Below are 24,516 nucleotides of genomic sequence, written 5' to 3' on the forward strand. Positions count from 1 at the left end.
TGGTCAGGGAACTAAGATACCACAAGCTGTGCAGTGCAAACAAACAAACAAACAAATTTATTAACAAAGTAGTGTCCCGTGAATATTTTCAAAAGGAAAATAATTGCTAGCATCTGACTAGCCATTTAGACTAAGAGTTATCTTTACAGACAAATTTATTTATTTATCACAGCAACATTTTGAAGTAAGGTTTATTAATGTCACTTTAGAGTTGAAGTAATAAAGCTCAAAAAAGTTAAACAGCTTGCCCAAGAATATATAACCAGGAAGTCACAGATTAGTTTCAAAACCCTGTGTTCTTTCACGATATCATTTAATAAAGCAATTAATTGAAGAGTGATTTGATGAAGTGCAAAGAGCACTAGATGAGGAGGAAGGAGATATCACAAACGTACTGTGTGGTTGTAAGTATGTTATTCAACACTGCGTACATCTGACAGGCTATAAGCCACAGGGTCACAGAGTCAGACACAACTGAAGCAACTTAGCCAGCACGCACACACATCACCTGAACAAATGTCCTCACCCCAAAATAGGACCTCACCATAACCAACTTCAAAATATTCTGGTGAAACTAAAACCAAAGTATGTAAAAGTACTTTGAAATTTTAAGACCACTATACTGGGAAAAATATATTAAAACATGATATCATTCTGATGATTAGGAATTTGACCTTTTAAACAGCATAGTCATTCCTCTTGAAGTTTTACTAAAAATCCTCATTTAGTTAGTAAAAACATTTTTCACAAATTACTCAAAAGATAAGCTCAACCTTTGTCTAGCTACAAATCTGTGACATTACACATATACTGGGAGAATAAGTTATCATGAAGCTTATTTTAATATAAAACATGTATAACTCTATCTCAGCATTTTAGTAACACTTATTTTGAAAAAAGATTTTACTTTTAAGATCACTATGCAAATAATTTATAATTAACTTATCAACAGAAACTTCCTTCTCAAGTATATATTCAAATATATCCAAATCCTGCCTAGGTGAAAATAGCCTATGTCAAATAGGCTTAATTCAGTGCAAAGTAGCTACTGTCTAAAATAGACCATATCTCAGAAAACTATATAATTATGTACCCTGGTGGATAAGATTATAATTCAGATATCTTGAACAAAGAATGATCCTCTATTATCTAAATGGGTCATCCTCTTTAGCTAAGGGCAAAACTTCAGGAAAGGTGTACATGAAGTGATGAGAACAGACTTTTAACCTAACCAAATCAATCCTGAAGACTAACAGGGTGACAGATGTCACAATCAGATTACCCTCATCATCTCAATTCAAATGTCTTTTATATGGAAATGTCCTGATTTCCATATAATGTCCTATAAAGTTACATAGGATTAGGATAAAGAATATTGGACTAGAATAAGGAATGGTGGTATAGAACCTCTGAAAAGACCATTCCTTCATAAAAGCAACAATAATACAGGCAATAGTTGTCAAAGTCAACTTTTTTAGAAGTCTCAAAATTAATCAAAGGCTTACAATGAAGTGAGGGGCATTTATTCAGCAAAATCTCTGGATCTCAGAAAAAACAGAAAGATTTGTGATGTTTCAACTTTCCCTATTCCCATTCGCCTCTCCTTAGCTCTGCAGTAAACTTAAAGACCAAAATCCCACAATTATAGTGAAAAAACTAGCATCCCGAAGCTACTGGAAGGACTAGAATGGGGTTGGAATACATCAGAAGTACCACTTTCAGAAAACTATAATCATTTAACTTGTCTAGTAATTAAAATACTCATTTATAGGGCTTTTCTTTATTTTACCTGGCTCAGAGTTTCCTCAGTACAAATAACCTTTTCCCCCAGGAAGCATGTGGAAAACAATAAGTGGCAATTGTTTAACATAACAGCTGCCTCAGGCAGCAGTAACAGTTGGGGCAAAATTAAAAAAAGATGATGACCAAAAAACTTTAAAGGAAAATTTGGGGAACGAGATGGCCATAAAGGCCTTTGAATTTTGTATAATCTAGAATCTAGCAGGCCATGCCTGGGGTTATATACATTCTCTGAAAGATCTCAGAAAGCCCTAAACTCTCATCTCTAGCTAACCTTAAGGGTCTATACAAGCAGACAGTGAAAACTAAGGCACAGCTGTAAACTGCCTGCACACTGAAGGCATATTCCAAAATGCCCATCAAATTCTTCAGCAAATGCTGGGAGACTTCCTGGCTCTGAGCATTTAAAAAAATTTCTGTCCAATAATTAGTTGACCAATGAGAAAATTGAGTAAAGACTTTAATGACCACAAACAACAAAAAATAGACTTTACAGAATTAGCTCAGGAAAATTACTAAGCAAATAGCAGCAACAACCAACAACAAAAACAAACATTGGAGGAGGAGAGGAATCTGATTTTGAGTGGTGCCACATTATACTGCTTAAAATGTTCCATTTTCAACAAAACATTATAAAATGTATGAAGAAAGTATGCCTCATACAGAGGAAAATATTCAATAGAAACTGTCTCTGAGGAAGTCCAGACATCAACCTTACTAGACAAAGACTTTAAAACAGGTATTTAAAATACTTTTGAAGAACTAAAGGAAGTCATATATAAATAACTAAAAAAGTAAGAGAATGATATTTCACCAAATATCAATATAGATATACAGCTTAGTTTTAAAAAATAAAGTCTGGAGGTGGAAATTAAAATAATAGGAATAAAAACATTTTGTAGAAATATTCAACAGAAGATCTGAGAAAGCAGAAAAAAGAAACTTCAGACCAGTCAGTTGACATTGTTCCTCTCATCCAAGGATTAGATAGAAAAAAGAAGAAAATAAAGGAGTAAGTCAAGTGTGTGAACATACATTTAATGGAAATTTCAGAAAGAAAAGAAATGGGAAGAAAGAATAATTAAAGAAATAGTGGCTGAAAATGTCCAAAATTTGATGAAAACTAAACTGCACATTCAAATAGCTCAACAAACTCCCAGAAAGATAAAAAAGCAAAGAGATTCATACATATAAACATCATAATAAAACATTCAGAAGACAAAAAGAAAATCTTTAAAGCAACAAGAGAGAAGAAATTCAAAGGATCTTCAATGAGATGAACAGCTGATGTCTCATCAGAAAACTACAGAGGTCAGAAGGCAGTAAGATGGCATGCTCAAAGTGGTGAAATAAAGATCATGAACTAAGAATTTTCCTTCAAAAATTAAAGAGAAATTAAGAGATTCCAAGACAAATAAAAACCAAAAGAACCCCTCACTAGCAAATTTACCCTACAAGAAATACTAACTGAAGTCTTTCAGGCTGAAATGAAGACACTAGACAGCAATACAAATCCACACAAAGGAGGAATACTGGTAGTCCAGTAAAGAGTCTGCATTTTTACTAGAGGGCACAGGTTAGATCCCTGGTCAGGGAACTAAGATTCCACAAGCCAGACAATGCAGCCTAAAGAAATACACAAATAAATAGTCAATCAATTAAAAAAAAATCCACACAAAGAAATAAAGAACATTGGTAAAGGTAACTACAGTTGACCCTCCATATTCACTGTTTCTATACCCATGGATTCAACAAATCACGGATCAAAAATATTCAAAGAAAATTCCATAAAGCTGGCAAAAGCAAAACTTGAATCTGTCACACACCAGTAACTATTTACATAGTAATCACATTGTATTAGGTATTATAAGTAATCAAGAGTCCCCCATGGATATCAAGGGACAAATGTACATAAATAAATGTAAAAGAAAATATAATGTATTTGTGTTTGTCTGTAACTTTTATCCCCCTAACTGATTTAAAAGAAAACTACAAAAGCAATAATTATATCTGTGTTGACAGGCACATGATGTATAAAGATAATTTGCATAATAATAATAACACAAAGGAGAGGGATGGACTGGAGCTCTATGGAAGCAAAAATTTTGTATACTATTGAAATTAAGCTGGTGTTGATCTAAACCAGATTGTTCTAAACTAAGAGGTCAATTGTAATCCCATAGCAATCACTAAGAAAATAACTTTAAAATACTCAAACAAATGACACAGTAATTACAATGGTACTTTAGAAAACACATTTTTAACAAAAAAAAGGCAATAATAAAGAAATATAAAAACAAAAAATATATAATACATACATAAGATAGTAAAACAACAGCCATAAATTCTATCAGTAATTACGTGGAAATGGACTAACACTCCAATCAAAAGGAAGATATGGTTGAATAGGCTTTTTAAAAATTGATCCAACTATATGCTATTTACAAAACATACATTTTATATTAAAAGACACAAATAGGTTGAAATTGCGGATGGAAATAGTTATACCAGGCTAACAGGTACCAAAGGAGTTGAAGTGGCTACACTAAAATCAAATAAAATAGAATTTAAGACAAAATTGTTACTAGAGGAAAAATAGGACATTATATAATGATCAAAAGGTCAATCCATCAAAAAGATATAATAAGTACAAATACTTATTACAAATACTAACAACAGAGTCTTAAAATATATAAGGCAAACTCAACACACTTGAAGGGAGAAACAGACAATTTATCAATAATAATGAGAGACTTCAAAATCTCATTTTCAATAATAGAAGAACAAGACAGAGGAACAAGAAGGAAACAATATTTGAATGGCATTATAAACCAATAGACCTAGAAAACATCAAGAGAACACTAAACAGCAGGAACAAAATACATTCTTCTCAAATGCACGTGGAACATTCTTCAGAGTAGACCATAGAGGTCATAAAATAAGTCTGAATAAATTTAAAGGGAATTTAAAGAAATTAAAATTAAAAGAAATTCTTTTCTCTTTTGATTATTTTACTACAAATATGAAAATTACCTCAGATATGCAGATGACACCACCCTTATGGCAGAAAGTGAAGAAGAGCTAAAGAGCCTCTTGATAAAAGTGAAAGAGGAGAGTGAAAAAGTTGGCTTAAAGCTCAACATTCAGAAAACTAAGATCATGGTATCTGGTCCCATCACTTCATGGCAAACAGATGGGGAAACAGTGGCTGACATTAATTTTCTGGACTCCAAAATCACTGCAGATGGTGACTGTGGCCATGAAATTAAAAGACGCTTCCTCCTTGGAAGGAAAGTTATGACTAACCTAAACAGCACATTAAAAAGCAGAGACATTACTTTGTCAACAAAGGTTCGTCTAATCAAGGCTATGGTTTTTCCAGTTAGTGATGGATAGGGAGGCCTGGTGTGCTGCGGTTCATAGGGTCGCAAAGAGTCGGACACGACTGAGCGACTGAACTGAACTGAACTGATGGGGGCAAGAATTCACCCTCTTCCTTTGGAGCTTCAGTAATGTCCAGGACCAGCCAAAGCCTCAGGATAGCAGCACACAAAAGTGTGTCTCTGGTGGAGATCTAATAACCATGCAAACCTGAGGGTTCTTCTCTGCAAAGATACTGTGAATTGTCTGCAAAAAACTGGGGTAAAGATGGGCTATCTTTAAAAGCAGGAGTTAAAATGAGCTGTAAGAAACGAAGTTCATTTGGGATAAATTCATGAATATTCATATGGAAATTTTTAAGCAGTATTTAATAAAAATAAGCTTGTAAAATAAGCCAGGTCTGTAACAGAAAGAGAGGCCTCACTTAACTTTCTGGATATAGATTTGTGGCAGACAGACTGGGGATATCATTTGCACTCCTCCATGAAGCTTCACTACGAAAAAAGCTAGTGGAGGTGACGGAATTCCAGTTGAGCTATTTCAAATCCTGAAAGATGATGCTGTGAAAGTGCTGCACTCAATATGTCAGCAAATTTGGAAAACTCAGCAGTGGCCACAGGACTGGAAAAGATCAGTTTTCATTCCAATCCCAAAGAAAGGCAATGCCAAAGAATGCTCAAACTACCGCACAATTGCACGCATCTCACATGCTAGTACAGAGAAGGCAATGGCACCCCACTCCAGTCCTCTTGCCTGGAAAATCCCATTGATGGAGGAGCCTGGTGGTCTGCAGTCCATGGGGTCGCAAAGAGTTGGACATTTCACTTTCACTTTTCACTTTCATGCATTGGAGAAGGAAATGGCAACCCACTCCAGTGTTCTTGCCTGGAGAATCCCACAGATGGGGGAGCCTGGTAGGCTGCCGTCTATGGGGTCACACAGAGTCGGACACGACTGAAGTGACTTAGCAGCAGCAGCAGCACATGCTAATAAAGTAATGCTCAAAATACTCCAAGCCAGGCTTCAGCAATACGTGGACCGTGAACATCCAGATGTTCAAGGTGATTTTAGAAAAGGCAGAGGAACTAGAGATCAAACTGCCAACATGCCCTGGATCATCAAAAAAGCAAGAAAGTTCCAGAAAAACATCTCTTTCTGCTTTATTGACTATGCCAAAGCCTCTGATTGTGTGAATCACAATAAACTGTGGAAAATTCTGAAAGAGATGGGCATACCAGACCACCTGACCTGCCTCTTGAGAAACCTGTATGTAGGTCAGAAAGGAACAGATCTGGACATGGAACAACAGACTGGTTCCAAATAGGAAAAGGAGTATGTCAAGGCTGTATACTGTCACCCTGCTTATTTAACTTATGTGGAGAGTACATCATGAGAAACGCTGGGCTGGATGAAGCACAAGCTGGAATCAAGATTGCCAGGAGAAATATCAATAAACTCAGATATGCAGATGACACCACCCTTATGGCAGAAAGTGAAGAAGAACTAAAGAGCCCCTTGATGAAAGTGAAAGAGGAGAGTGAAAAAGTTGGCTTAAAGCTCAACATTCAGAAAACTAAGATCAAGGCATCTGGTCCCATCACTTCATGGCAAATAGATGGGGAAACAGTGGAAACAGTGGTTGACTTTATTTTCCTGAGCTCCAAAACCACTGCAGATGGTGACTGTAGTCATGAAATTAAAAGACGCTTGCTCCTTGGAAGGAAAGTTATGACCAACCTAGACAGCATATTAAAAAGCAGAGACATTACTTTGCCAACAAAGGTCCATCTAGTAAAGGCTATGGTTTTTCCAGTGGTCACATATGGATGTGAGAGTTGGAATATAAAGAAAGCTGAGCACAGAAGAATTAATGCTTTTGAACTGTGGTGTTGGAGAAGACTCTTGAGAGTCCCTTGGACTGCAAGGAGATCCAACCAGTCCATCCTAAAGGAGATCAGTCCTGGGTGTTCACTGGAAGGACTGATGTTGAAGCTGAAACTCCAATACTTTGGCCACCTGATGCAAAGAGCTGACTCATTTGTAAAGACCCTGATGCTGGAAAGACTGAGGGCAGGAGGAGAAGGGGACAACAGAGGATGAGACGGTTGGATGGCATCATCGACTCAATGGACATGGGTTTGGATGGACTCCGGGCATTGGTGATGGACAGGGAGGCCTGGCGTGCTGCAGTTCACCGGGTCACAAAGAGTCAGACAGGACTGAGCGACTGAACTGAACTGAAATGATGAAGTTTCAGCTGAAGTAAGTGTGGACTTCTCAAGAATATGACTGTGCTGCACTCTCTAGACTCCACTGATGGAAGTGCTATCTCTGTTCCAATCAGATAACATGATCTTGTCTCTTCAGGACAAGAAGGCTTATGAGACAGGGGTTTTAGTATCACTTTTATAACTAGATTCCAGCCCCAATCCATATTCTGGCTTTCCCAAGCCACAAATGCTGAAGAAGGAGTCCCAGTCATGTTCCCCATCTAGCCACCTGGAACTTCCACCTGCTTTGTTTCAAGCTCCAGTCTCAGGTGTATAGGTTTAGACTATATTCCCCAGTTATTTTTCTTTCAGCATCTTAAATACAAAAGAGCTAACAAGATTAATAATGGCTAATGTAAAGGTCTTCCTAAGGCGATGGTAAAGAATTCTCCTGCAAAGTAGATGTGAATTCAATCCCTGGGTCAAGAAGATCCTAAGAGAAGGAAATTGCAACCCTCTCCAGTATTCCTGCCTGGAGAAGCCATGGACAGATGAGCCTGGCAGGCTACAGTACACGGGGTTGCAAAAGAGTCAGACACAACTTAGCAACGAAATAACAACTTAACTGATAATGAAATCAAGTCATGAGATTTTGTATTATCTTGAAATATACCCAAACTCTTGACATTTGAAACTAATTCCCTCTCATCTAATGGGCCACATACTCACCTTGAGGATCAACTTCTTTCGCTAGCTTCAACGCATCTGAGTTTGCAAGATCAGTGTTGGCTGGGGTAACAGCCAGAATCAGACAGTTCTCCCGTGTGATGAACTGCATAATCATTTCTCTGATCTGGTACTCAATATCTGGAGGCTGATCTCCCACGGGCACTTTAGTAATTCCGGGTAGGTCAATCAGGGTTAGGTTTAACACTGTGGAAAGGGGGAAAAAAAGTATTACATGTACCATCAATGCTGAAAGATATCAACAAGGCAGAGTCGTGTGTTATTTTCATAGAAATGAAACAAGCTGAACTTTATATAATGTGTATCTGAAGAGTTCCAACACATGTGCATAGAATAAAACAGGACAGAATTCAAACTGGCTTTGCAAATTTTCTCTATTTTTATGATATGATTGTGCTAGGCCAAATGATCATTTTAACATAATTTAAGAAGCACTGATTTGCATACCTAATAGCTTTCTCAGAGAGTTGCCATGTTTGTAACTCGGGGCCTATAATTCAAACACAGAACAATAAGTGAGTATGCTGTCTGTCTTGTACTTGCCTTCAAATGGTGTAAAAATTCTCAGAGTAAGGTTTGTCCTTACTTTTAAAAGCATTACGCATTATTTACAAAGTGTTAGTCACTTAGCCTGGGCTTCCCAGGTGGCTAAGTTGTAAGGAACATGCCTGCCAATGCAGGAGACACGGGTTTGACCCCTGGGTGGGGAAAATTCCCTGGAGAAGGAAATGGCAACTCACTCCAGTATTCTTGGAAATGGCAACTCACTCCAGTATTCTTGTCTAAAAAATCCCATGGACAGAGGAGTCTGGCGGGCTACAGTCTATGGGGTCATAAAGGGTCAGACTCGACTTAGCGACTAAACAACAGCAACAAGTCACTTAGCTTATTGGAAAGCAGTTAGTCATGAAGCTGGTGTACAGCCTCCACAGCCAGACCCATTGTGGAAACCCAGGAAACTACTAAGTCAGTGACTCCAGGCCTGACCCAGCTATCGTTCTTTCTATACACAAAAGTTCCAAGTCTTTCTATACACTTGGCTCCAAGTCCTCTTGGGAAGTCATAATTGAGCATTTCATGGTTCAATTTAAAAGCAACAGAGCTGGGGAGAAGATTAGAGATGAAAATCTGTCCCACCAAAATCTTAGTCATTCTGGAGGCTATTCTGTATTACCCACCAAGAATTGGTTATCTAATTTATAAGTTTTTACTGACAGTCTGGGGAGAAAAAAAATCACAGTTGATTCTTCAGGAAGAGAATAAATAAGAATATATAGGACTGAAAGAAAATTCATTAAAGAAAACTCAACCATAGTACCATGCACCTCTAAGATTTTTGCAAAAGCTGAAGATACTAAAAATGGAAGTTTTCATGCATTCCTCTTTGGAATTCTAAAAGTTTAAAATATACATAAAGAAAACTTTGTAAAATAATGTACTCAATTCTCTTTTACAAATTATCTCCTCCTGACTCCCATAAATAATTCTATGAGCTGTATGGATTGTATCATTTACTAAAGTACCTAAGCACAATCTTAGACACCAAGATTTTTTGAGAGAAAACAAAGCCATTTTATATAAATAATGTATGTTAATTAACATACATAGTAAAAATTTTTGAGGACAAGAATTTGGAATTTTGTTATTTTACTTACCATGTGGGGAATAGACTCGTAAATTAATGGGTATGGAGGAAATGCCTTTATTCATTCCAGTTACTCGATCTGTTTCAGCTTCAATCTCATGGCGAACTTCATCAAAATCTGTAAATTTTTTTCCTTTGCAGTGTAGAAACTCAGCATATTCTATAAAAGACAAATTAATACAACCTAAAATTCAGATACTCTTGCAGTAATTATAAGCAAACAACGCTTCTTTAATTACAAGTCAAAGTATCCAATATTGCCTCTTCAGTCATCATAATGAGAGAACATGGTAGTAACTAAAAAGCACAGTTAACACTTGAGAAATGTTAAAAAGAGTACAAATTCTAATGGTGCAAAATTGCTAATTTTCAGATGAGCAGTTAAGTACTACAAGCAGTCTTTAAACTGCAAAGCCTATTAAATAAAGAGAATTTTGGCCCTCCAAATGATAGAACAAATAACAGCAACCAACTGTCAAAGAAATTAGAGCTGGGACATACAAAAAGCCTGCGTACTAATCCTATTAGCATGTCCTTTCTGAGTATCACCACTTTATCCTGATAGAAGCTAAACCTGGAACGTTAGGTCCATGAACCAAGGTAAAGTGGACACGGTGAAGAGGAGGTGGCAAGAGTGAACACTGACATGTTAGGAATCAGTGAACTAAAATGGACGGAAATGGGCGAATTTAATTCAGATTACCATTATATCTACTACTGTGGGAAAGAATCCCTTAGGGGAAATGGAGCAGCCCTTATAGTCAATAAGAGAGTCCGAAATGCAGTACTTGGGTGCAGTCTCAAAAACAACAGAATGATCTTGGTTTGTTTCCAAGGCAAACCATTCAACATCACAGTAACCCAAGTCTATGCCCCAACCACTAATGCCAAAGAAGCTGAAGTCGATTTTATGAAGATCTTCTACAAGACCTTCTAGAACTAGCATCAGAAAAAAAAAAAAAAAAAAGATGTCCTTTTCATCACAGGGGACTGGAATGCAAAAGTAGGAAGTCAAGAGATACCTGGAGTAAAGGGCAAGATTGGCCTTGGAGTATAAGATGCAGCAGAGCAAAGGCTAATAGAATTTTGCCAAGAAAACACACTGGTCCTAGCAAACATCCTCTCCAACAACACAGGAGACAACTCTTCACATGGACATCACCAGATGGTCAATACTGAAATCAGATTGATTATGTTCTTTGCAGCCAAAAATGGAGAAGCTCTATACAGTCAGCAAAAACAAGACCTGGAGCTGACTGTGGCTCCAGCCACGCACTCCTTATTACAAAGTTCAGGCTTAATTTGAAGAAAATAGTGAAAACTACTAGGTCATTCAGGTATGACCTAAATCAAATCCCTTATGATTACACAGTGGAGGTGACAAATAGATTCAAGGGATTAGATCTGGTAGACAGAGTGTCTGAAGAACTATGGACAAAGAGTCATAACTGTAAAGGAGGAGGTGGCCAAAACCATCCCCAAGAAAAAGAAATGCAAGGAGGCAAAGTGATTGTCTGAGGAGGCCTTAGAAATGGCTGAGAGGAGAAGAGAAGTAAAAGACAAGGGAGAAAGGGAAAGATAAACCCAAATGAATGCTGAGTTCCCAAGAATAGCAAGGAGAGATAAGGTAGCCTTCCTAAGTGAACAATGTAAAAAAAAAAAGAAAGAAAACAATAGAATGGGAAAGACTAGAGATCTCTTCAAGAAAGTTGGGAGCTATCAAGGGAATACCTCATGCAAGGATAGGGACGATAAAGGACAGAAACAGTATGGACCTAACAGAATCAGAAGAGACTAAGAAGAGGTGGAAAGAAGTTCTTCTATATAGAACTATACAGAAGACTATACAAAAAGGGTCTTAATTACCTGGAAAACCATGATGGTGTGGTCACTCACCTAGAGCCAGACATCTTGGAGTATGAAGTCAAGTGGACCTTAAGAAACATTACTACAAACAAAGCTAGTAGAGGTGACAGAATTCCAAATGAGCTACTTCAAATCCTAAAAGATGATGCTGTGAAAGTGCTGCACTCAATATGTTAGCAAATGTGGAAAACTCAGCAGTGGCCACAGGATCGAAAAAGGTCAGTTTTCACTCCAATCCCAAAGAAGGGCAATGCCAAAGAAGGTTCAAACTACTGTACAATTGCACTCATTTCACATGCTAGCAAAGTAATGCTCAAAATCCTTCAATCTAGGCTTCAGCAGCATGTGAAGCGAAAACTTTCATATGTACAAGCTGGATTTAGAAAAGGCAGAGGAACCAGAGATCAAATTGGTAACATTTGCTGGATCACAGAGAAAGGAAGGAGATTCCAGAAAAGCATATACTTCTGCTTCATTGACTATGCCAAAACCTTTGTGTAAATCACAACTGGAGAATTCTTAAAGACATGGGAATACCAGACCACCTTACCTGTCTCCTGAGAAATCTGTATGCAGGTCAAGAAGCAATGGAAATGGTTAGAACTTCACATGAAACAACTGACTGGTTCACAATTGGGTAAGGAGTACATCAAGGCTGTGTATTGTCACCCTGCTTATTTAACTTCTATGCAGAGTACATCATGCGAAATGCCGGCTGGATGACTCACAAGCTGGAATCAAGATTGCTGGAAGAAATATCAACAACCTAAGACATGCAGATGATACTACTCCAATGACAGAAAGAAAAAAGAAACTAAAGAGCCTCTTGGTAAGGGTGAAAGAGGAGAGTGAAAAAGCTGGATTAAAACACAACAATCAAAAAATGAATGTCATGGTATCCAGTCTCATTACGTCATGGTGAATAGATGGGGAAAAAGTGGAAACAGTGACATATTTTATATTCTTGGACTCCAAAATCACTGCAGATGGTGACTGCAGGCATGAAATTAAAAGATGCCTGCTCTCTGGAAGAAAAGCTATGACAAACCTAGAGATTAGGATATTAAAAAACAGAGACATCATTTTTCCAACAAAGATTCTTATAGTCCAAGCTATGCTTTTTCCAGAAGTCATGTACAGATGTGAGATTTGAACCACAAAGAAGGCTGAGCGTCAACAAATTGATCCTTTCGAACTGTGGTGCTGGAGAAGACTCTTGAGAGTCCTTTGGACTGCAAGCAGATCAAACCAGTCAATCCTAAAGGAAATCAACCCTGAATATTCACTGGAAGGACAGATGCTTAGGCTGAAACTCCAATACTCTGGCCACCTGATGCAAAGAACTGACTCATTGGAAAAGACTGAGGACAGAACAAAAAGGCAGTGACCAAGAATGAGATGGTTGGATGGCATCACCAACTCAATGGATGTGAGTTTGAGCAAACTCAAGGAGATAGTGAAGGACAGGGAACCCTGGAGTGCTGCAGTCCATGGGGTCACAAAGAGTCGGACGTGACTTAGTGGCCAAGCAACAACCACATATGCCAAATTATGTAAATACAGCTTCGGAAAGCAAGAAGATTTAGAAACAACATTTGTTTTACCTTTTAAAAGGAAATAATATATGGAATATTTTAGCTTTAAAATATACTATTCAAAATACCACATCCATTTCTGCAATTAAAAGATATTTTCTCAAGAAAAAAGACTGAATATTACAAAGAAACTATTTATCTGCAATGCAAGGAAAAAAAATCAGTATCTATAGGCAGAAGGAAAAACTCTAAAATAACTATATAACAGAAAATTAGTTATTTTTTTAAATTTTAGTAGCATCTTAAAACTATTGTACTATCCCTTTCTATATCTGCTTCCAAAGATATGCAGTAAATGATAAGCAACACAACTCAAAAAAAAAAGGGAACTGATACTAGTAGACCTAAAAATGTTATAAATTTACAAGGGAACAAGTCTTAACAAATAGTTTAATTTCTCTAACAGCCAGCTGAAAAAATGCTCCCCCAAAATGTAGACTAAGGCTAAGTATCTTGGGCCCAGATATCTTGGGCTCAGGTGAGACAATTATTGGTAGTCTTTCTACCGTTACCACCATAAATATTTAACCTTCACCCACTACATGACAAGGCCAATAGGGAGACAACTATAAGATGTGGTTTATGCCTCAACAGTGAAAGTACACACAACAATTAAGCTTCAGCAGGCTTCAGAAGTCTGGCCTGAAGAGATGACCGCATCATTTGGCATCTTCTTTTACATGTTTACCCTCATAAGTGCTGTTTTTATAAGATTATAAATTCTTAGAAGTAGAGACTTTATTTACTCATTCAGCAGCTAGGCCAGTACCAGTGTAAGAGTTTAAGGATAAGTAGAGGATAAAACAATAAAAAAAGTAAAGAGGAACAATGAATGCCAGATTCTGGAAAACAAAACTTAAAAAAAAAAAAAAGCAAACATGAGTCAAAAAATTATATAGAAGAAACAGAATGGTACTTTCTCATAGCAAGGAGACAGAAGAACTATTCAGTTCAACATAGCCTGTGGAAAATTCAAATCTGAGAACTTCCAGCTATCATAATTATTATGTTCATATAATTTTTTTAAAAAAAGCTTCTGGATCAAGGGCTACATTTTCGATGTCATTGCTAGTCAATAATTCAAGTAACAGAAATGTGTTCCCAGTTGAGCCACGAGGGAAGCCCAACACACTTGTTGCCACTAGATGGCGCTTACTTGCTTTCTCTTTAAGAAACTAAGACCCTTCCAGAAAGTTGTAAAATCAATGCAATTTTCAAATTAGATTTAAATTTACTCCTGGACTTCTGAAAATGCTTATATCTTGGAATTCAGAGACTGTAATTGTGCAATACCATCTCCAACCTCTGTATCTTGTTAGATATAGGGTCCCACAAAGAGATTTAGGGATTTCAGTATTTATTTATTTAAGAAATATTTATTGAGCTCCTACAACTTCTCAGGCACTATTTTAGAAAGCTGGCATATAGTAAAGTGAAGAAAAAAAGTCTCTAGCCTCATGAAGCTTAAATTCTAGTGAAGTAAAACAGTAAACAATGTGTGTGTGCCAGGTAAGTGCTATGGAGAAAATTGAATAAGGGGGATGTTAAACACTGGAGAAGGGAGGTTGCTTTGTTATGTGCAATCAAAGACTACTTCTCTGATATGATAAACTGACATCTGAGCAAAGACTCAAGAAGCCATGCTTTGCATAAGAGGATCCCGGTAGACTGACTGATGCAGACTACACTTGGCATATTGGAGGAAAAGCAAGGAGGCCAGCGTGCCTGGAGCACAGAACACGGGGGAGAGGCAGCAGATAAGCTCAGAGCTGTGGTACAGACCCAGACGATGTAGGACCTGTGGGCCATTTTAAGGACTTTGATTTTACCCTAAATGAATGTGAAAGCACTTGAAGCGTTTTGGATAGAAGGGAAACATGATGTGACCTAGGTTTTAAATAAAGAACTGTACTGCTGTGTTGAGAACAGACAATGAGGCATAAGAGAAGTAGCTGGCTATTAGAATAATAAAGGTGTGATTATTATCTCACCTGGAGGTGAGACCTGGGTGGGAGCAGTGGGAGTGCTGAGAAGTGGTTATATTCTTTTTTTTTTTTTTTTTCAGAGTAGCTATTTTATTTTTTTTTTTAACATTGTATTGGTTTTGCCATACATTGACATGAATTCGCCATGGGTGTACATGTGTTCCCCATCCTGAACACCCCTCCCAACTCCCTCCCCATCCCATCCCTCTGGTCATCCCAGTGCACCAGCCCCGAGCATCCTGCATCATGCATCGAACCTGGACTGGTGCTTCGTTTCACGTATGATAATTTACATGTTTCAATGCCATTCTCCCCTATCATCCCACCCTCACCTTCTCCCACAGAGTCCCAAAGACTGTTCAATACATCTGTGTCTCTCTTGCTGTCTTGCATACAGGGTTATCATTACCATCTTTCTAAATTCCATATATATGCGTTAGTATACTCTACTGGTGTTTTTCTTTCTAGCTTACTTCACTCTGTATAATGGGCTCCAGTTTCATCCACCTCATTAGAACTGATTCAAATGTATTCTTTTTAATGGCTGAGTAATACTCTATTGTGTATATGTATCACAGCTTTCTTATCCATTCATCTGCTGATGGGCATCTAGGTTGCTTCCATGTCCTGGCTATTATAAACAGTGCTGAGAAGTGGTTATATTCTAATGAATTTTGAAGGAAAACCCAAAAGTATTTGCTGATGGATTAAAGGAGGGTATGAGAGAAAGAAAGAAGTTAAGAATGACTTTAAGGAGGTTGACTTCAGCAATTGGAAGAATTTTGAAATAGAAAGACTGAAAGAAAGGAAGATGTATGGAAGATGAGGTTGGGAATCAAGAATTCAGTTTGGCAACTCAGTCAAAAAATGGGAAGATTTTCACAGACATTTCTCCAAAGAAGATATTCAGATGGTCAAAAAGCACATGAAAACATGCTCAACATCACTAATTATCAGAGAAATGCAAATCACAACTACAATGAGGTGTCTCCACACACCAGTCAGAATCAGTCAGTTCAGTCACTCAGTCATGTCCAACTCTTTGTGACCCCATGGACTGCAGCACGCCACTTTCATGTCCATCACCAGTCAGAATGGTCATCATCAAAAAATCTACAAACAATAAAAAGATGGATAGGGTGTGGAGAAAAAGAACCCTCCTACACTGTTGGTGGGATTATAAATTGGTATAACTACTGTGGAGAAGAACAGTATGGAGATGCCTTAAAAAATCTAAAAATAGCTGCCATATGATCCAGAAATCCTACTCCTGGGGTATATATCCAGGAAAAAAAAACACAATTTGAAAAGATACATGCCCCCAATGTTTGTAACAGTACTGTTTACAATAGCTGAGCCATGGAAGTAACGTAAATGTCCATCAACAGAGGAATGGATAAAAAAAGATGTGGTGCATATATACAATGGAATATAACTCAGCCATAAAAAAGAAAGAAATAATGCCATTTGCAGCAACATAGATAAACCTAGAGATTATTATACTAAGTGAAGTAAGTCAGAGAAAAACAAATATCATATATCGCTCATATGTGGAATCTAAGTTTTAAAAAGATACAAATGAACTTATCTATGAAACAAAAACAGACCCACAGATATTGAAAACATACGTATGGTTACCAAAGGGGAAATATGGGAGTGGGGGGGGGGGGGCGGTGAGGAACAAGTCAGAAACTTGGGATGAACATACACACACCACTATATATTACTATATATAAGATACATAATCAAGAAAAATCTACTATATAGCACAGGGAACTCTACTCAGCATTCCGTGATAACCTATATCAGAAAAGAATCTTAAAAAAGGATGAATATATGTATATGTCTAACCAGATCACTTTGCTGAACACCTGAAACGAACACAACATTGTTAATCAACTATAACAAAATAAAATGTAAAACTTCAGTTGGGGACCTATTAAGCTTGTGATGCTTACTACACATCACCCATGTGGACAAACAGAACCACCACCAATGGTTGAGAACCATGCAGCTGAAAGACACACAATTCTCATTGTCTTATCTGATAAGTGTGGATCTATCCTGAAATTTTTCCAGAAGATGGCAGTCAAGTGCTTGAGGAAATGGTGGCTTTTATTCAGCACAAAAATGCGTTGGGGCTGGATATGTGAATCTTTCATCTAAGGAGAAGTCTAAGCTAGATAAGTCCAAGATAGATATAGATATATGTATTTGGAATTAAAGTTAGGCAAGTGCATAAGATCACTAGGTCAGTAAATGAGAGACAGACAAGGAACAGGTCAGAGCAGTGGGCCCTGTATGTTGCAATATTTAGAGGTCAGCAAATGGAGAATAAGCACGAGTGGTCAACATGATGGGGGATTTAAAAAAAAAAAAAAAGGAAAATCCTGAGAGAGAGGTGACTCAAAGCCATAAAAAAGAAAGTATTTCATGAAAGGAGACCTTTCACTCCATCAAATACTGTCAACATGTCATAAGATGAGAACTAAGAACAAATCATAAAATCAGGCAATTTGAGGGTCCTTCAGGATGTTGAAAAGGACTGTTGGAGTGGAGTGGGTTGGGTGCAAATCTGATGGGAATAGATTTTAGAATGACTAGGAGGAGAGTAAGTGGAGACTGGTTGTGGACAAATCATTTAAGTTGTGTTGTAAAGGAGAAGACAGAAGTAAAAGGCCATCTGGAGAGGGTTATGAGGGGAAGTTTTATGAAAGTGGGTAAACTAACAGCATGTTCCCAGGCTATTAATCCAGCCTTGAGGGAAAGCTGATGATGCAGAAGCAAGAAGGGACAAGGGCTGAGGCTATGTCTTAAGGAAGAGGGGATAGGAAGCACTAGAAAGGATCATGCTAGTTCATCCCATAGGAATCAAAAGGAAACAGAATAATGAGTATTGATGGAGGACACAAACAGGTAGAACTGATGGTGGTGGGAGTATGTGAAATTCAACAGGTGAGAGTGGGGATTTATCATTTTGTTGAGTCATTTTACACCTTTAAAAACCATTTCTGAAAAAAAAAAAAAAACATTTCTGTATGTATTCTCACTAGTTAAACCCTACAAATACTATTATTTTTACCACAATATACCACACACACACACACACACACACACACACACACACAGTGATCCTAAATGACCTAATAGTAACCATAGCAGGAATGTCAAGTTGGGTCTCAACTGCATCCATCACTGGGATTCAGGTATGTCCAGCATATCAGAAAGACAAAAGGGGCAGAAACCACAAAATTCCCATTTCTATGAGTCTCAAAGAGCTTCCTGGGAAATAATTCATCCGATAGGATGGAAAACTCAGGGAAAACCTAAGCTAAATTGTCAGATGGGAGCTACCAGTAGTCCATCCTCTACCCAGGTCCAGAGACGCATAGGTCTATGTCCCCCTCATCTCCAATAGTACAGTGATAATTGTCAGACCACATATCCTACTTTCTTATTAGTAAAACACAGCAACTATAACCACAATTCACAATTCACAGCTACAGGATTTTACTGTCATAAGCTGAGTCTTCATAGCAACAAGGTAAGCCAGTCCTGTTATGGAATCCCAGCCCTCTAGCAAACTATAAATAGGTGGACAGCAAAGGTGGCTTGTATGTTTTTGAACAATTGCCCATAATTGTTATTGAAGAGGATCATCAATCAGCTTATCATCTTACAAGTCCTAAATAAATCTTGATGAGCAATGCAGAATTCAAAGGTCACAGTTTTACTTCCCTGCTGTCTAAAGCACAATTATAAATGAAAATCTTGGAAAGGATTTTCACAAGAGCAATGAATCATTTAACTATACTACCTCTAAAGAAGAGTGTTCACATGTGATGAAGGAAATTCTAACACCCAAGCCAAACTCTATTACAGTCTAGCTAACCAATCAACAGTTAGACTTTTAAAGAACTGGTAAATATGTATCTTCTGAGACTTCCATAATATCAAAAATTAATATGTCTAAAGTTCTAACAAATCTCATCTTATGGTCCTGAGATAAATTCTGTCTCATAGAAAGGTAATTTCCAATGGCACAAGCTCTCTTGGCATGTTCTCAGTGTTCCTTTCATTCTAAATGCTTAGTAATCGGGCACATGGAATGATCTCTTTCTCAAACAATTCCAGGCTTCAGCCCAAATTCAGCCTGAATGGACAGTGATTAAATTTCTTAGCCACAAGCTCCTATAAAGGATGAAGGTTATGTGCATATAGCCTATGTCCTAATAATGAATCCATGAAATTCTACTGCATGTCAGTATAACCTATCTTCCTGAAGTTCACAGTATGTTTTCAGTTTCAAAAAACAAGATTCTAGTTTTAAAAATCTTTCCTGTTTTCCCAGTGTTAAAAATAGCCTACATTTGAAGCAAAGGGTAAGATACCTTTTATATCAAAGAGTGATCTGGGAGGAAAAAGAGGATATTTTTTAAAAAATCAGAGCTATCACTTTATTTTTATTTCCCTATAAAACATTTTAGTACTGTCACTTCTGCTGACCATGAAAAACAAATTATGCTAGGATAAACAGCTGACAAATTGTTTGGGGGAAGGATGACATGGTTTGTGCCTGGGCAGCATTCCAATCATCTGTGAAAAGCACAGCATGACCATACGAATTTAAATATTTCCAATATGCCCCTTCCATGGGGAAAAACATGCATATGTTTCAATTAATCAAGGTTAAGTAAAAAGGAATAATTATGGAAAACAGGCATATAACCTCTCACCAATCTTTATTCTAAGAACTAGGGTTGTCCATACTTTAGCTGGAGTTCTGTTTCTAAAATGCTTTAATAGCAGTGTTTTTAAGCATGGGGTTCCCATGAAAATGGAGTATATGGGACACAGAAACTCAAAATGGTTTTCACTGCAACTAGCTGAATCCACTGGCTATAAATATCACCTGGTACGACTATACTTAAAAACATAGTTCCTTAAAGGCAGAGGCTATATTTGAGTCATCTTTGTTTCCCTGATGCCTATCATATTTAAAAAACACTTGTAGATTTCTTCCTTCTTCTGTAAAGAACTTCTCTTTGCATACCATTAAGCAATTTGGAAAAATGCTTCCAGCAAGCCTTCAAGTCATTCCAAATTGAGGCCAGGTGCCTAGAACTGTGGTTAAGTAAGAAACAAAACAAGTTAGATATGAATTATGCAAACCCAGATATAAAGCAGAAGTCAGTTGTGTCCTTCTTTTAATAATCAAAAAAAAAAAGGAAATCTCAAGAAGTAAACATTTAACCTGAGGAAGTCCAATAGTGGGTGAAAGGTAGAGGTCTCAGTTAGAGGGTGAAGAATAAAGGGGTGGAAACAAAAAGGGCCAAGGTTTCATAGCAGACTAAAGGTAAGTGCTAGGCAGGTCTCAGAGGCCAGCTGCAGAGACTAGGGTTTAGGATCAGGGCTCTGGTACTCCTGAGGCAGAGGAAATCAAAACAGAAGTCCAGATCCAAGTGATCCAGATAGTCCAATCAAAAAACTAAGGTGAGAATTCAATCATGAAATAAGAGGTAGTCTTTTTCATAGCATACAAAGCCAAAGTCACTTACATTGACTTCAGGGCCAAGAGAGACTAATAAGTATTGTGTATGTTTTAGTCGCTCAGTCATGTCCAAGTCTTTGTGATCCCATGGCTGTAGCCCACCAGGCTCCTCTGGCCATGAAATTCTCTAGGCAAGAATACTGGCGTGGGTAGCCTTTTCTTTCTCCCAGGGGATCTTCCCAACCCAGGGATCAAACCCGGGTCTCTTGCAATGCAAGCAGATTCCTTTCCATCTTACCCACCAGCGAAGCCCAAAAAATGAAAAAACATGAAACCAACAGAAAGCATGTCAAGCACTTGGCCAAAAACTGCAAAAACCTCAGCAGCATCTGACATGATTTTCCTCCTGTTCCTTGAAACATTGCCTTCCCCCTTTAACACCCACATCCCCTCCATCTCCTCCTGTCTTCCACATCTCAATTATTGACACTACCATTGAATCAGGTCACCAAATCAAAAAATAGAGGTACTTTTTTTTTTTAACCCTTGCTCACCTTTCTCCCAAACATCTTCTTACTGCCTCCACTGTGGCCATCCTCCTCCTAAGCTGACACCAACTCTTACCTGGACTACCATAAAAGCCTCCAACTGGTCTTTCTGATTCCACTCTGGCTCCACTGAATCCATTCTCTACATGGCAGCTAGAGAGATTTTTCTAAAACATGTCAGATCATGTCTCTTCCCTTTTTAAAACTTTTTATAGGTTTTCCAGAGAAGTCAGAAATATCCAAACTCCTCTCCCCAGCCTACAAAGTCCTAGACAGTCTGATCCCTGTCTACCTCTATTGATAACACTATTTCTACCCTCTCTACTCCAAACACTTGAGCTGCTAGGACTTCCCTGGTGATCCAGTGGTTAAGAATCTGCCTGCCAATGGAGGGGACATGCATTCAATCCCTGGTCCAGGAAGATCCCACAAGATGCAGAGTAACTAAGCTGGAGCGCTACAACTACTGAGCCCATGCTCTAGAGCACATGAACTGCAACTATTGAGTCTACAAGCTGCAATGACTGAAGCTCTCACACACTAGAGCCTGTGCTTCACGAGAGAAGCCCGCACACTGCAACTAGAGAGTAGCCCCCACCTTCTGCAACTAGAGAAAGCCTGCATGCACCAACAAAGACTCAGCACAACCAAAACCAAAAATAAACAAACAGTTGAGCTTCAGTAGCCGTCTTCTGCTCTGCAAGCCCACCAGGTCTGTTTCCACCCCAGGCCTCTCTACAAGCTGCTCCTCTTCCGGTATGCCCTTCACCCACATTGTGGCATGCGTAGCTCTATCCCACCTAAAATATTACCTCTAATTTAGACAGCCTTCCTTGATCAGACAAAGAAAAGTAGCAGCTCAGTCACACTCCATCATATCATCTAATTTATGTTCTTCAGTGCACATAATCATTACCTGAAGATTTTGTTTTTTACTACCTGCCTTTACCCACTGGAATATAAGTTCTATGAAAACAGAAACACTATCTGCTGTACTCTTAGCACCTAAAACAGTGAATTGCATCTATTGGGCATTCAATATATATATATATATATATATATATGTGTTTTTTTTTTTTAACTAAAGAACAAATGAGTGAATGAATACAAAAATAAACACTGGTGGACACTTGAGGTTTGTGGGTATTGAGAAGAAAATGATATTAAATATGGCTTTTGACATACTAAGTTTTATACCTTTGAAATATCCAAGTAGAGTTTCAAGCGGTCAGCTAGAAATATGTGTCTGGAGTTTAGCCCAGGAGCTATAAATATGAGAGTCCTAGGTGCATGAGTTGTAAATGAAGACATGGCATAGAAGAGATTGCCCAAGGGAGAATACAAAATGACAGAGAAAGGAGCATTGGGTAGATGCAAACTTTAAAGACCAAGTAAAAGATAACGCATCAGCAAAAGAGAGAGAGTGGCCAAAGAGAGAACAAAAACCAGGAGTATTTGGCATCATGGAAACCAAAAGGACAGTGTATGTTTTAAGGAAAGAATAAGCAATAGTGTTAAAAAGCTGTTGAAATGGCAAGGTATTAATAAATGCTAGCAAGTGACTAATGGCATTTATAGAAACTGAGTATGTATCCTATAGTTTCTTATATCCTTAAACAATGTTCTATACATAATTGAAATATTTCTTGTTATTTTGAAGGGTTTTGCTATAGGTTATTTTGTTTAAAAATTTTTTTCCTTTGTATTTTTTTTTTATTGTCTCTTCCTTTACATCAGGTTTATATCTGTCACTTCTTACTGTTGGCATCTGTTTTCAAGCCATATTCCCATTCTAACTTGCAACTTTATATTTTATTCTAAACTGAGAAGTCCAATAACCTAGTGTGTATGGTCTGAGTCTATACTGAGGTGGGAAATGCCCAGAGTAAGGCCACACTGCAAAAATGAGCTTTAGATCATAGATTTTGTAATATTATTTTTGACTGCCCAAGACTCTTCTTGCTTCCTCCTGATAATCAGCTAAGTTAAGAAACTGAGAAGAGGTTTCCAAATAAATGAGTTATTACAGTATTATTAAAGGGTAATTAAATGTACAATTTAACAAACAGCAAATGTTTCAACATTATTTCTTGTTTTAAGAAGAAAAAAAGCAAGGTGATTTGCCAAGTAAAAATCTATAATCAAAGGTGATATCACTAGACTTTGTCATGAAAGTTCAAGTAATCGGATTGCTATAAAAAAAATACAAAAAATACAACAGAAAGCCTAGTATTTGAAAAATGAAAAATTTCCCCATAGAATCTTAAACACAGAAATGAAGTTTATAAATAAAATTTAAGTAGTAATTATATAAGAACAAGTGTATAAATGTGTGTGTACATATGTAAATATGCAACTAAAACATTCTAAAAATATTGAATTAAATGTTGCTGGAAATATTTGAAGTTTGACAAAAATTTATTTTCTCTAAGTGTGAGCTTCTACATGCAATTTGCCAGCAATATCATTCCATCTAAATATTTTAACAATATCTTAGTGTATTTGGTAAGCTTCTCAAATGTCTTCATGACAAATTCCTGAAGGTCATTGTTAGAAACAAAGCCAACTTAACTTTTGTATACAGTGAAAGGTATAAATAGAAGTTCAGTTTTTACATATGAATATGCCACTTTTCCAAAACTGTTGAAAATACTACCTTTTCTCTATTGAATTGCCTTACTGCTTTTATTAAAAATCAATTATTTATAGATCTGTAGGTCTATTTTTTACCTCTCTTCTGTTCCACTGGTCTATTTGTCCATATTTATATCAAGGCCAAACTATCTTTTTTTTTCCTATGACAAGTCTGTTATTTATTTTTTCCGTTCATAAAGTGGTTAAATAGAAATTGTCCCTTTACTGTAACATACTAACTATAGAAAGTTGAAACACACACAACACAACATGTACCCTTCACATTCTGTATTCACTGTCTGAAAATGCCATGGAGATAGTTCCACAGTGGATAATATAGACATGTGGAACATTTTCTTCCTGGGTTTATTTTGGTTTTTTAAAAATTATTTATTTTAATTGGAGGCTAATTACTTTCCAATATTATAGTGGTTTTTGCCATACAATGACATGAATCAGCTATGGGTGTACATGTGTTCCCCATCTTGAACCCCCCCTCCCCATCCTATCCCTCAGGGTTATCCCAGTGCACCAGCCCTGAGCACCCTGTCTCATGCATCAAACCTAGACTGGTGATCTATTTCACATATTGTAATAAACATGTTTCAATGCTA

The 24,516-nt window shown here is 37.4% G+C and overlaps 1 protein-coding gene across 11 annotated transcripts in view; it reads right to left on the reverse strand.

Moving 5' to 3' along the window:
- The window catches only part of DNM3 (dynamin 3), a 619,318-nt gene that overhangs the window by 431,481 nt on the left and 163,321 nt on the right, over positions 1 to 24,516 (reverse strand). For all 11 annotated transcript variants that reach the window (XM_043486187.1, XM_043486184.1, XM_043486188.1 and 8 more), the window contains 2 exons: positions 9,794 to 9,943; positions 8,121 to 8,324 (listed from right to left, as the gene is read on the reverse strand). In XM_043486187.1, coding sequence (XP_043342122.1) covers positions 8,121 to 8,324; positions 9,794 to 9,943 — 354 coding nt within the window. The remainder of the gene's footprint in view (positions 1 to 8,120; positions 8,325 to 9,793; positions 9,944 to 24,516) is intronic.

Source organism: Cervus canadensis, chromosome 13 (assembly GCF_019320065.1).
Source record: "Cervus canadensis isolate Bull #8, Minnesota chromosome 13, ASM1932006v1, whole genome shotgun sequence".
NCBI classification, from domain to species: domain Eukaryota; kingdom Metazoa; phylum Chordata; class Mammalia; order Artiodactyla; family Cervidae; genus Cervus; species Cervus canadensis.